This window comes from Salvelinus fontinalis, chromosome 6 (assembly GCF_029448725.1).
Source record: "Salvelinus fontinalis isolate EN_2023a chromosome 6, ASM2944872v1, whole genome shotgun sequence".
NCBI classification, from domain to species: Eukaryota; Metazoa; Chordata; class Actinopteri; order Salmoniformes; family Salmonidae; genus Salvelinus; species Salvelinus fontinalis.
Window position 1 is genome coordinate 24436716 of NC_074670.1, and position 12804 is coordinate 24449519.

General features: G+C 43.9%; 2 protein-coding genes across 2 annotated transcripts; one reads left to right on the forward strand and one right to left on the reverse strand.

Moving 5' to 3' along the window:
- The first annotated feature begins 533 nt into the window (after positions 1-533).
- On the forward strand, positions 534-10402 carry lim2.5 (lens intrinsic membrane protein 2.5). Its single transcript, XM_055925628.1, has 5 exons — positions 534-722; positions 3060-3271; positions 3743-3892; positions 4094-4228; positions 10287-10402. Exons 2-5 carry the CDS (start codon positions 3097-3099, stop codon positions 10346-10348), a joined length of 522 nt encoding a protein of 173 aa, XP_055781603.1. The 5' UTR covers positions 534-722; positions 3060-3096; the 3' UTR covers positions 10349-10402.
- Positions 10233-12800, reverse strand: LOC129857404 (free fatty acid receptor 2-like). The gene has a single exon (XM_055925626.1). It carries the CDS (start codon positions 12792-12794, stop codon positions 11826-11828), a length of 969 nt encoding a protein of 322 aa, XP_055781601.1. The 5' UTR covers positions 12795-12800; the 3' UTR covers positions 10233-11825.
- Positions 12801-12804: the final 4 nt, after the last annotated feature.

Here is a 12804-nt window from a genome sequence, read left to right on the forward strand (position 1 = left end):
TGTGTAAATAATAACATTGTAATCACTTGGCAACAGATCATTTTGAATAAATGACAAGTGATCATCAGCGCCTGCGATGTCATGATGACACTGCGTATCCATGTTGACATTGTGTGTGTCTGTGAGCAGGTGCATGTGAGTGCGTGTCAATGCGTGCGTGAGAGAGCGAGATGGAGAGAGGGAGTTCATTTAAGCCACGCGTGTGGGCTCTCTCTAAGCGTGTATCTGCTCTCATGACCCTAACCCAGCCCACAGACGACAGTCGCCTCCTCCAACTGAAATAAAGTGTGAGCTTCAGCATGTTGCATTGACCACCCGCAGTACTGCAAGCCTCTGCACATCCACAGTTCTAGAACACCAGAGAGAACAACAGAAAGGAGACCACGGCACACCGGTGGCGGCCTCACCCCCCCCCCCCCCCCCCCCATCCACCACTATCAACCCAATTCCCCCTCCAACAGTCCTTGTGGTCGCTCAATGGGAAAGAGCCACGTGCCTCTGCGCCCACCAGCTCAAGTGCATTTGTTCTCGCTGCTGGTTGTTGTAAAGGATTTTGCCTCCATAGACAGAAAAGTGGAGCGGATAACTTTTTGGAATTCAGCCTAGGGTGTCCTCTTTGACTTTTTGCTCACTCCAGGCTTGCACTCTCTCTCTTTCTCTCTCAGTCTTTCCCTGCGGAAAGGTTGACACTTAAGAGGGTTTATTTATCCTGAAGAACTCAGGTAAGATGCATCCTGGTACTTTACTCCCGGTGCTGTTATGTTGTGTTGCCAGATTGGGCTGATTGGACTAATAAGCAAGCGTATACAGTAAATCTGTGTGGAGTAAAGCATTGTAGCCATATGGGGCACAGGTGGGCAAAGAGGGACACTTCTGTCCATGGAGAAAAATAGCAGAGCTACTGAATGTAAGCATATTTTTCTAAGACTAAGGAAGACTTGGTCTGAAGTGCAATTAAATGGTTAAGGGCTAATTACATTGAAATCCTTCAGTGCTAATCAGAATGAGATAATGCTTGAGTCTCTAAAGCGAAATAAGTCAATTATTTTTCTTCAATCATTGTCATGTCATTTTATGTCAAAGTATGCATTAAAATAAATGCAATCACAACCAATTGAGCATTCCAGAGATATTGACTTCAACGCTTGACCTCAAGTAACGTTCAATGCAAGCATGTTGAATGTAGCACATGTAATACATGGAATGGATGGCCAAGATGGATGCAAAAAGTACGAGGCATCCATTGGTCTCTGCAGTACATAGGGCCTTGGTGATTGGTCTGACTGTGTTGCAAATAGTATTCACTTTGCGTTGAACCACTGAACTGAATGTTTATTTTCTAGTTCCGCCTCGGGTGCAAGAACAATGAGTAAGACAGTTAGCTCTGCGTTTCCTCAACCCTAAAGGAATCTCTATGGACGTTTTATCATCTGGAAACAGGGAGATGTTCCAGAGGTGTTATGACTGTTGGCTGGATGGTCATGAATCACTGTCTCAGGAAATTTTATATCCAGCTTTTATATCCATCATTTGTTGTTGGTTAGTTCTACATAAGCATTTTTTTGGAGCCGCCTATCCTCCACTCTCACTTTGACATGTAACACTTCGATATTTCAGTATAACCACGCTTGTGGAGTGTTTGTGTATTTTTATATGTGTTTGAGGTAACTGAGCTGACATCTCTACAATGCATGCGGGTAATGGATAGCGTAATTGGATTGCACAGTGTTGACTGATACAGAAATTGAACATGTACAGTTCAAAATAGGGTCCATACGGTCTCTGTGCAACTACAGAGACACTTTGCCATCCCGTGCTATTGAATATGACACATGTTTGCGTGTCTCTGCAAATAAGGAAGTGATACAGGGTTGTTTCATCTGGTTTGTGCTGAGTGTGTGTCACGTCTCTGCGCTGTTGCTGAGTGAAGCATTGCCTGCATTGTCTGGTTCTACGCACCATTGATGTGTCTGTCTAGGTCTGTGTGTTGTGTTTAGTGTGTGGGCACAATGTGCGGCATTGTGGCCTGCAGTACTGGGATCAGTTCTATTTCAGTTCAGTCAATCCAGGAAGTTACATTTTTTAAAATAATGATAACGATAAGCAGCTATTTGTACTTCTGGACATGCAATTCACTTCCTGAATTCACTGAATTAAAATGGAATTGACCCCAACCCTGGCTGCCTGCAACTTTGTGTAGTAGGACCTTGAAGGCATCCGCAAAATATTGCATCGTCCAATAGCCGCCTCTATTGCCTGTGCCCCATAGTTGACTGTGTTGCCTGTGCCCCATGGTTGACTGTGTTGCCTGGTTGACTATGGTTGACTGTGTTGCCTGTGCCCCATAGTTGACTGTGTTGCCTGTGCCCCATGGTTGACTGTGTTGCCTGGTTGACTATGGTTGACTGTGTTGCCTGTGCCCCATAGTTGACTGTGTTGCCTGGTTGACTATGGTTGACTGTGTTGCCTGTGCCCCATGGTTGACTGTGTTGCCTGGTTGACTATGGTTGACTGTGTTGCCTGTGCCCCATAGTTGACTGTGTTGCCTGGTTGACTATGGTTGACTGTGTTGCCTGTGCCCCATGGTTGACTGTGTTGCCTGTGCCGCATGGTTGACTGTGTTGCCTGTGCCCCAATGGTTGACTGTGTTGCCTGTCCCGCATGGTTGACTGTGTTGCCTGTGCCGCATGGTTGACTGTGTTGCCTGTGCCGCATGGTTGACTGTGTTGCCTGTGCCGCATGGTTGACTGTGTTGCCTGTGCCGCATGGTTGACTGTGTTGCCTGTGCCCCATGGTTGACTGTGTTGCCTGTCCCGCATGGTTGACTGTGTTGCCTGTGCCGCATGGTTGACTGTGTTGCCTGTGCCCCATGTTTGACTGTGTTGCCTGTGCCCCATGGTTGACTGTGTTGCCTGTGCCGCATGGTTGACTGTGTTGCCTGTGCCGCATGGTTGACTGTGTTGCCTGTGCCCCATGGTTGACTGTGTTGCCTGTGCCTGATGTTTCCCTGTATTGACTGTGCCATTGACCCTGTCCCTCTGCCTTTCTGTGCGCTGCAGTGCGTAGAGCCTCGCCACCGTCGCAGTGTCACTCAGGATGCACAGCTTTATGGGAGGGGGCCTGTTCTGCGCCATAGTGGGGAACATCCTGCTGGTGGTCTCAACTGCGACAGACTACTGGATGCAGTACCGCCTGTCGGGCAGCTTCGCCCACCAGGGCCTGTGGAGGTATTGCATGTCGGGCAAGTGCTACATGCAGACAGACAGCATCGGTGAGTGGGGCACACTGGGGACCGATAGCACCACTGGGACTGCCTGTACGGCATCCATATTAGGAAGTCCCTCAGTTGTCAGACGAAACTCCCTTAGTTGAATGACTTCCTAATATGTATGCCTGTCTTACCCATGTTCAGGACTACCAAGGAGGACTGTAATGAAGGAGATGACTGAATGACTGAAATAGCAACATGTGTCATTAGACTCAGACTCAATAGAATCAATACGTTTTTTAGACTCAATATGTTTTACAGTTAACTGTGGAGGCAAATCATGCACCCGTTGGCCCTAATTGGCTGGTACTAGTTTAGGTGAAAAATAATATTTGGAGCATTAGACTGAATGAATGGGTCAAGACACCGTTTTCACATGCGTGTGGGCTTGCGACTTTCTCCAACCTTTGAAATTGTATCTGTCCTCTCTTTTTCTTGTTTTATTCCTCTCTCTCTATATATATATATCCTTAGCCTACTGGAATGCCACCCGTGCCTTCATGATCCTGTCGGCCATGTCGTGCTTCGCCGGCATCATCGCCGGCATTCTCTCCTTTGCCCATTTCTCCGCCTTCGAGAGGTTCAACCGATCCTTCGCTGCAGGGATCATGTTCTTCGTCTCCAGTGAGTCCACTGGACATTGCGAAGCTAACAGAGCTAGACACAATACACAAATAGTCACAGCATCAATACACAAATGTAAATGAATCCAGGACAAATCATTTTGCCTCTGTTTACAGACCCGACCGCCATTTTACCTACAATTCTGTCTACTGTAAATTGGGAGTCCGAATTTGAATTTGTCCTGTATTAACTCTCCGCCAGCTCTATTTGTTCTGCTTGCAATGGCCATCTACACTGGAGTGACGGTGAACTTCCTGGGGAAGCGATTCGGTGACTGGCGCTTCTCTTGGTCCTACATACTGGGCTGGGTGGCACTGCTCATGACCTTCTTTGCAGGTAAAAAAAAAAAAAGACATAAATATGGATAGAGGTCACACTCGCCAGAAAGTCTGTTTTAGAATGGGCAGCACCATTAAAAGCTTACACCATTTAAAAGGTGTCAACTGGGTGAGACTTCCTATAGGTTAAGGAAGGATCAAAGAATTCCATCCAGATCAGCAGGAGGGATCAGCCAAAGAATTATACTCCTGAGCAAATATTCCAACACTGCAGGTGGCAGTAAATCACCAACTTTGATTGTATGGCTGTTCTGACAAAAAACACAATCCCGCACAGTAGGTGGCTGTATGCACCTTTTCCTTTTGTTTACAGACTGCGGATAAATGTATAGAAGAAGATAATATGCCAACTACTTTATTCTCTGTCCCCAACGCACTAGACGACCAGTTTTGCTAGCCTTTAGCCGTACCCTCATCCTACTCCTCCTCTGTTCCTCGGGTAATGTGGAGGTTAACCCAGGCCCAGCATGTCCCCAGGCACTCTCATTTGTTGACTTCTGTAATCGAAAAAGCCTTGGTTTCATGCATGTTAACATCAGAAGCCTCCTCCCTAAGTTTGTTTTACTCACTGATTTAGCACACTCCGCCAACCCTGATGTTCTTGCCATGTCTGAATCCTGGCTTAGGAAGGCCACCAAAAATTCTGAGATTTCCATACCCAACTACAACATTTTCCGTCAAGGTAGAACTGCCAAAGGGGGAGGAGATGCAATCTACTGCAGAGATAGCTTGCAAAGTTCTGTCATACTTTCCAGGTCTATGTCCAAACAATTCGAGCTTCTAATTTAAAAAATGAATCTCTCCAGAAATAAGTATCTCACTGTTGCCGTCAGTTATAGACCCCCCTCAGCTCCCAGCTGTGCCCCGGACACCATATGTGAATTGATTGCCCCCCATTTATATTCAGAGTTTGTTCTGTTAGGTGACCTAAACTGGGATATGCTTAACACCCCAGCAGTCCTACAATCTAAGCTAGATGCCCTCAATCTCACATAAATTACCAAGGAAACCACCAGGTATAACCCTAAATCCGTAAACATATCCTGACCAACTTGCCCTCCAAATACACATCTGCTGTTTTCAATCAGGATCTCAGCGATCACTGCCTCATTGCCTGCGTCCGCTATGGGTCTGCGGTCAAACGACCACACCTCATCACTGTCAAACGCTCCCTAAACCACTTCTGTGAGCAGGCCTTTCTAATCGACCTGGCCCGGGTATCCTGGAAGGATATTGACCTTATCCCGTCAGTAGAGGATGCCTGGTTGTTTTTTAAAAGTAATTTCATCACCATCTTAAATAAGCTTGCCCCTTTCAAAAAATGTAGAACTAAGAACAGATATAGCCCTTGGTTCAATCCAGACCTGACTGCCCTTGACCAGCACAAAAACATCCTGCGGCGTACTGTAATAGTATCGAATAGTTCCCGCGATATGCAACTTTTCAGGGAAGTCAGGAACCAATACACGCAGTCAGTCAGGAAAGCAAGGCTAGCTTTTTCAACCAGAAATTTGCATCCTGTAGCTCTAACGCCCAAAAGTTTTGGGACACTGTAAAGTCCATGGAGAACAAGAGCACCCCCTCCCAGCTGCCCACTGCACTGAGGCTAGGAAACACGGTCACCACCAATAAATCCACGGTAATCAAAAATTTCAATAAGCATTTCTCTACGGCTGGCCATGCTTTCCTCCTTTCTACCCCAACCCTGGCCAACAGCGCTGCACCCGCTGCAGCTACTTGCCTGAGCCTCCCCAGCTTCTCCTTCACCCAAATCCGGATAGCAGATGTTCTGACTGAGCTGCAAAACCTGGACCCGTACAAATCGGCTGGGCTAGACAATCTGGACCCTCTCTTTCTAAAATGATCCGCCGCCATTGTTGCAACCCCTATTACCAGTCTGTTCAACCTCTCTTTCATATCATCCGAGATCCCTAAAGATTGGAAAGCTGCCGCGGTCATCTCCCTCTTTAAAGGGAGTGACACTAGACCCAAACTGTTATAGACCTATATCCATCCTGCCCTGCATTTCTAAAGTCTTCGAAAGCCAAGTTAACTTATTTCGGATCATTGGGAAGCTAGCGTCCCACCTCGACTACATCCGGTGAAATCGCAGAGCGTGAAATTCAAAATTCAAAAGTAGTAATATTAAACATTCATAAAAATGCAAGTGTTATACACCATTCTATAGCTTAGAATCTTGGTAATTGAACCGCTTTGTCCGATTTACAATAGGCTTTGAAAGCATAGTATTTGATTGTCTGAGGACAGCGCCTCACCCACTTCCTGCATTAACATGAATTCATAACCTGCACAGGTGTCACAAAAATAAAATATATCACTTACCTTTGAAGATCTTCATCTTTTTGCAATCCAAAGGGTCCCAGTTATACAATAAATGGTTGTTTTGTTCGATAAAGTCCTTCTTTATATCCCAAAAATGTCAGTTTATTTTGCGCGTTTGATTCAGAAATCCACCTGATCCAACTCGCCCAACATGCCCACAAAGGAATCTAAAAAGTTACCTGTAAACCTCGTCCGAACAATTCAAACAACTTTTCTAATCCAACCTCAGGTACCCTAATATGTAAATAATCGATCAAATTTAAGACGGAATATACAGTGTTCAATACCGGAGAAAAAGAATGAGGAGCGTGCACTCATTCACTCGCGCCAAAGACTAGAGTCTTTAGAGCATGAAACTATTTCTAAAGACTGTTGACATCTAGTGGAAGTCATAGGAACTGCAATCCTAATTATCAGACTTTCCCATAGAAGAGCATTGAAAAGTCCAATGACCTAAAAAAAAAATATCCTGGATGGATTGTCCTCGGGGTTTCGCCTGCCAAATCAGTTCTTTTATACCCACAGACAATATTTTAACAGTTTTAGAAACTTCAGAGTGTTGTCTTTCCAATGCTACATATGCATATCCTAGCTTCTGGGCCTGAGGAACAGGCAGTTTACTTTGGGCACGTTTGTCATCCAAACTTCGAAATACTGGCCCCTAGCCCAAAGAAGTTAATAAACAGATCACTGACTATTTCGAATCCCACCGTACTTTCTCCGCTGTGCAATCCGGTTTCCGAGCTCGTTATGGGTGCACCTCAGCCACGCTCAAGGTACTAAACGATATCATATCCGCCATCGATAAAAGACAGTACTGTGCAGCCGTCTTCATCGACCTGGCCAAGGCTTTCGACTCTGTCAATCACCGTATTCTTATCGGCAGACTCAATAGCCTTGGTTTCTCAAATGACTGCCTCGCCTGGTTCACCAACTACTTCGCAGACAGACTTCAGTGTGCCAAATCGGAGGGCCTGTTGTCCGGACCTTTGGCAGTCTCTATGGGGTGTGGCACAGGGTTCAATTCTCGGGCCGACTCTTTTATCTGTATATATCAACAATGTCGCTCTTGCTGCGGGTGATTCCCAGATCCACCTCTATGCAGACGACACCATTCTGTATACATCTGGCCCTTCTTCGGACACTGTGTTAACTTCTCTGGGATATGTGGGACGCTAACGTCCCACTTGTCCAAAAGCCAGTAAAAATGCAGAGCGCCAAATTCAAATAAATTACTATAAAAATCTAACTTTCATGAAATCACACATGAAAGATACCAAATTAAAGCTACACTTGTTGTGAATCCAGCCAACATGTCAGAATTCAAGATAAAATTCAAATAAAATGAATCACTAACCTTTGATGATCTTCATCAGATGACACTCATAGGACTTCATGTTACACAATACATGTATGTTTTGTACGGTAAAGTTCATATTTCTATCCAAAAATCTGAGTTTAGGAGGGACGCTACTGTCTCACTTGGCCTAAAGCCAGAGAAAATGCAGAGCGCCAAATTCAAATAAATTACTATAAAAATCTAACTTTCATTAAATCACACATGAAAGATACCAAATTAAAGCTACACTGGTTGTGAATCCAACCAACATGTCAGAATTCAAATAGGCTTTTCGGCGAAAGCAAACAATGCCATTATCTGAGGATAGCAACAGAGTAAACAAAGAGAGAAGCATATTTCAACCCATGCCTTACATTTGACGAGTTTTTGTTGTTGGCACTCCAATATTTCCCATAAACATCACAAATGGTCCTTTTGTTCGATTAATTCCGTCGATATATATATATCCAAAATGCCCATTTATTTATCTCAAAAGTTACCTGTAAACTTTGTCAAAACATTTCAAACTACTTTTGTAATTCAACTTTAGGTATTTTTTTACGTAAATAATCGATCAAATTGAAGACGGGATGATCTGTGTTCAATACAGGATTAAAACAAACTGTAGCTGGCTTTCTGGTCACATGCCTCTAACTAACAGTACACTTCCAGTGACCCTCGTTCAAGATGGCCGTACTTCTTCATTACACAAAGGAAAAAACCTCAACCAATTCCTAAAGACTGTTGACATCCAGTGGAAGCGGTAGGAACTGCAAGAAGGTCAATTAGAAATCTGTATTCCCAATGAAAACTCATTGAAAAGAGAGTGACCTCAAAAAAAACAAATCTGAATGGTTTGTCCTCGGGGTTTCGCCTGCTAAATAAGCTATGTTATACTCACAGACATGATTCAAACAGTTTTAGAAACTTCAGAGTGTTTTCTATCCAAATCTACTAATAATATACATATCTTATCTTCTGGGGATGAGTAGCTGGCAGTTGAATTTAGGTATGCTTTTCATCCAAACGTGAAAATGCCATACAACACTCCTTCTGTGGCCTCCAACTGCTCTGAAACGTGAGTAAAACCAAATGCATGCTTTTCAACCGTTCGCTGCCCGCACCCGCCCGCCCATCTAGCATCACTACTCTGGAAGGTTCTGACCTAGAATACGTGGACAACTACAAATACCTAGGTGTCTGGCTAGACTGTAAACTCTCCTTCAAACTCATATCAAACATCTCCAATCCAAAATCAAATCTGCTTTCTATTTCCAAACAAAGCCTCCTTCACTCACATCGCCAAACTTACCCTTGTAAAACTGACTGTCCTACCGATCCTTGACTTCGGCGATGTCATCTACAAAATAGCTTCCAATAGTCTACTCAGCAAACTGGATGCAGTCTATCACAGTGCCATCCATTTTGTTACCAAAGCCCCTTATACCACCCACCACTGCAACCAGTATGCTCTAGTTGGCTGGCCCTCGCTACATATTCGTTGCCAGACCCACTGGCTCCAGGTCATCTATAAGTTTATGCTAGGTAAAGCTCCACCTTATCTCAGCTCACTGGTCACGATAACAACACCCACCCGTAGCACGTGCTCCAGCAGGTATATCTCACTGATCATCCCCAAAGCCAACACCTTCTTTGGCCGCCTTTCCTTCCAGTTCTCTGCTGCCAGTGACTGGAACAAATTGCAAAAATCGCTGAAGCTGGAGACTTACATTTCCCTCACTAACTTTAAACATCAGCTATCTGAGCAGCTAACCGATCGCTGCAGCTGTACATAGTCAATCTGTAAATAGACCACCCAATCTACCTACCTCATCCCCATATTGTTTTTATTTACTTTTCTGCTCTTTTGCACACCAGTTTCACTACTTGCACATCATCATCTGCTCTTCATCATCTGCTCATCTATCACTCCAGTGTTAATCTGCTAAATTGTAATTACTTTACTGCTATGGCCTATTTATTGTCTTACCTCCTCACGCCATTTGCATACACTGTATATAGACTTTCTTTTTTTCTATTGTGCTATTGACTGTACTCGCTGTCACATAAGCGATCAATGGCAAATATAGGAGTGTGCCCTCTGTTCTCTGTGGATAAGCCAAACTAGAATCAAATGGCACATGTTCTTCTCATCTCCTAAGTCATGATTTGAAATCCAAAAATGCTAGTCGAATCGTCAAACCAAACTCTGCAGAATATCATCAATTGTTGTAGTTTTATTGATGAAACATGCAGACAATGCTGGTATTCATTGATAACAGGTAAGACCCTATTCTTTATCTATCTATTTGGGAGCTACCTCAAGTAGCATGGATGCTGGACAGTTGTTGATTTACAATTTTTTCTTTTGCAGGAATATTTTACATGTGTGCCTACAGAATGCATGAATGCAGGAGAGTGGTGGGCCCACGCTAAAAGAGAGAGGAAAGCCAGTGAAAAAAAATCGGGACATTTTGGCCCCGCAAATCCAACACGATGAAAGAATCAAGCTTACACCAATAGACATATCCCTGAAATATAGAAACTGTACTGGAAAATTGAGAACCAAAGATGAATACAAATGTTTGATTCTGCCTGAGCAGTTTACGTGTCATTTTAATAAAGCTATAACTCTCTTTAGCAGTAAAACATTTATACTCTTTGTTACATTCAGCCTTGAAACTCTTGAATACAGAAAGGTCTTTGCAACACAAATATGTTAGCAGATTCATGCCGATACAAATGGAGGTAGAAAATATTTAGCATTATGTGTCAATTAAAATGGGTAACACAGCACAGACTCTAACCAAACAAGTTTATCATTTTAAAGGATGACAACCAAGCTTTCACATAGTGTGCAATTCAAAAGGGTAACAGAAGCTACTGTGATGAAACACATGAATCATGTATGAAGTGCTCACTTTTGTAAATGGAATGTAAACATTTAAACATTTAAATATGAATGACTTTGGCAAAAAAGGTACAGTTCACAGAAATGTGTAAAACACAAACGACATATTATCTTGAAATATACTGCGTATACGTAGCTAGGTCTCTCCACGAATAGAGTGCCTTTTGTAATTTCAATGGAATCACATACATCTATGCTTTAACTAAGCCAAGCCTTTACATTTTATTTTTTTTACACATTCTAATAGCAGTGTGTTTTCATTCAAGTAAGGTATTTGTTTTTCTCTGAAAATCCCCATTTGGCATGTCCAATATCCTCTTTGTTCACCTTCTACGAAATATATCTACTTAATTACAAGTTTTGTTACTTTAGGAAAGTAATGGCTGAAGATTTTTACTTATTTAATGATTCATTTACATGTGTCCCTCAGGTTTATGTTAACCCTGTAACATGAACTGAACTCATGTTTTAATATGGTAAAACTATTCGTTTTTAAGTGATTAAATCAAAAGAAAAACATACCATCTAGTAGTATAGCCATATCATAGTGTAAAAAGCAGGTGAGCTGGTTCTACTTTTTTAGGCCATTTATTTTGTGCTGGAAAACTGAGCACGTCAAGCATAACCCATCAACCCCGTGTTACCCATAGATAGATAGGCTAGAAATGTTTTTAACAAGTTACTAGAAATGTTTTTGTTGAACTCATGCAATTGCCTCCCGCTGTTGCACACCACCTGCTTCCATTCCCCCTGTCACAAAGGGAGTTATGGCGGATTTAAGATAACATTGTTAACCCTATTACAGTCAATCCTGTCACTTTAAATTGAATTTGTATAGTTATTCTTCTCAATTGAACCGCTTGAGATGGGAAAACATGTTTTTTTATGAAGTTGAACATTTTCTCTTTATGACAGAATTAAAACATTTGGTGAAATGAATAGTTATTTTTGACAAAATTACACTAAAGGCACTTACTGGATGGAGTAAGGTGACAACATTTTCTACTCTTGGCCCATATCGGCTATTGTGCTTTCCTTTTGGACTGCAGCCTGACCCTGTCGCAGTCCCAGCATCTTGCAGATGGCCGTCTTGGTAGTGATGCGGAAAGCAGAGGAGGAGAAGTAGAAGATGATAGGGTCCAGGCAGGTGTTGAAGGCGCTGAGCAGCAGGGTGTAGTACCTCCACGAGGGGCTGGAGCCTGTGAAGAAACCCAGCACATGGGAGAAGTTGTAGGGAAAGACACACACAAGGAAGACGGCCAGAGTACCCAGCGCCATCCCGATGGCCTTCTGCTTCTGGCCCGGGCTGATCCTGGGGAGCATGTACAGGATCCAGATTAAGCGGAGGTAGCAGAAGATGCAAACCATGAGAGGAACCAAGCAGAGCATGACGAAGAACTCCAGACGCACCGGGAGGAGGATGGCCAGCTGTTGTTCGGTGAAGTTCTCGTAGCAGACGGAGGTGTTGCTTGTGGAGAGGTCCGGGTGGTGCTGGATGATGAACACGATGCTGCAGTGTGCGGTGGAGAGAAACCAGATGATTGTGCTGGCCACCACAGAATAGAAAGGTTTGTGAAGTTGGTGGTAGGTGACGGGATAGGCCACCGCCAGGTAACGGACCACACTGACAGCCATCAACAGGAGAGAACTGGTGTAGATAGTGGAGAAGAAGGTGTAGGAAGCAATGGAGCAGAGGAACTCGGGCAGTTTCCACAGCATGCCGGAGGCCGCCTCGTACATCTTGAGAGGCAGGAAGAGAAGAAAGAGGAGGTCGGACACAATCAGGTTGAGCAGGAGGATGTCTGTGGGAGTGGGCTTGTTGTGGATCTTGACGCTGAAGGCGTAGAGCGCCAGGATGTTGGCAGGCAGGCCCATCAGGAAGGTGATGATGTAGATGGATAGAATCACCTCACTTTTCACCCACACCATGGCTCTGAAGCTATAAGATGAACAAAACCAAAAAGAACACATTCAGGGTGCC

What these genes read in the sequence shown, in the direction of transcription:
- lim2.5 (XM_055925628.1), top strand. Translation starts at nt 3,097, where the DNA reads ATGCACAGCTTTATGGGAGGGGGCCTGTTCTGCGCCATAGTGGGGAAC. An exon ending in GATCATGTTCTTCGTCTCCA is followed by an intron (nt 3,893 to 4,093) that starts GTGAGTCCACTG and finishes ACTCTCCGCCAG; the next exon opens with CTCTATTTGTTCTGCTTGCA. An exon ending in GCTCATGACCTTCTTTGCAG is followed by an intron (nt 4,229 to 10,286) that starts GTAAAAAAAAAA and finishes TTTCTTTTGCAG; the next exon opens with GAATATTTTACATGTGTGCC.
- LOC129857404 (XM_055925626.1), bottom strand. Translation starts at nt 12,794, where the DNA reads ATGTGTTCTTTTTGGTTTTGTTCATCTTATAGCTTCAGAGCCATGGTG.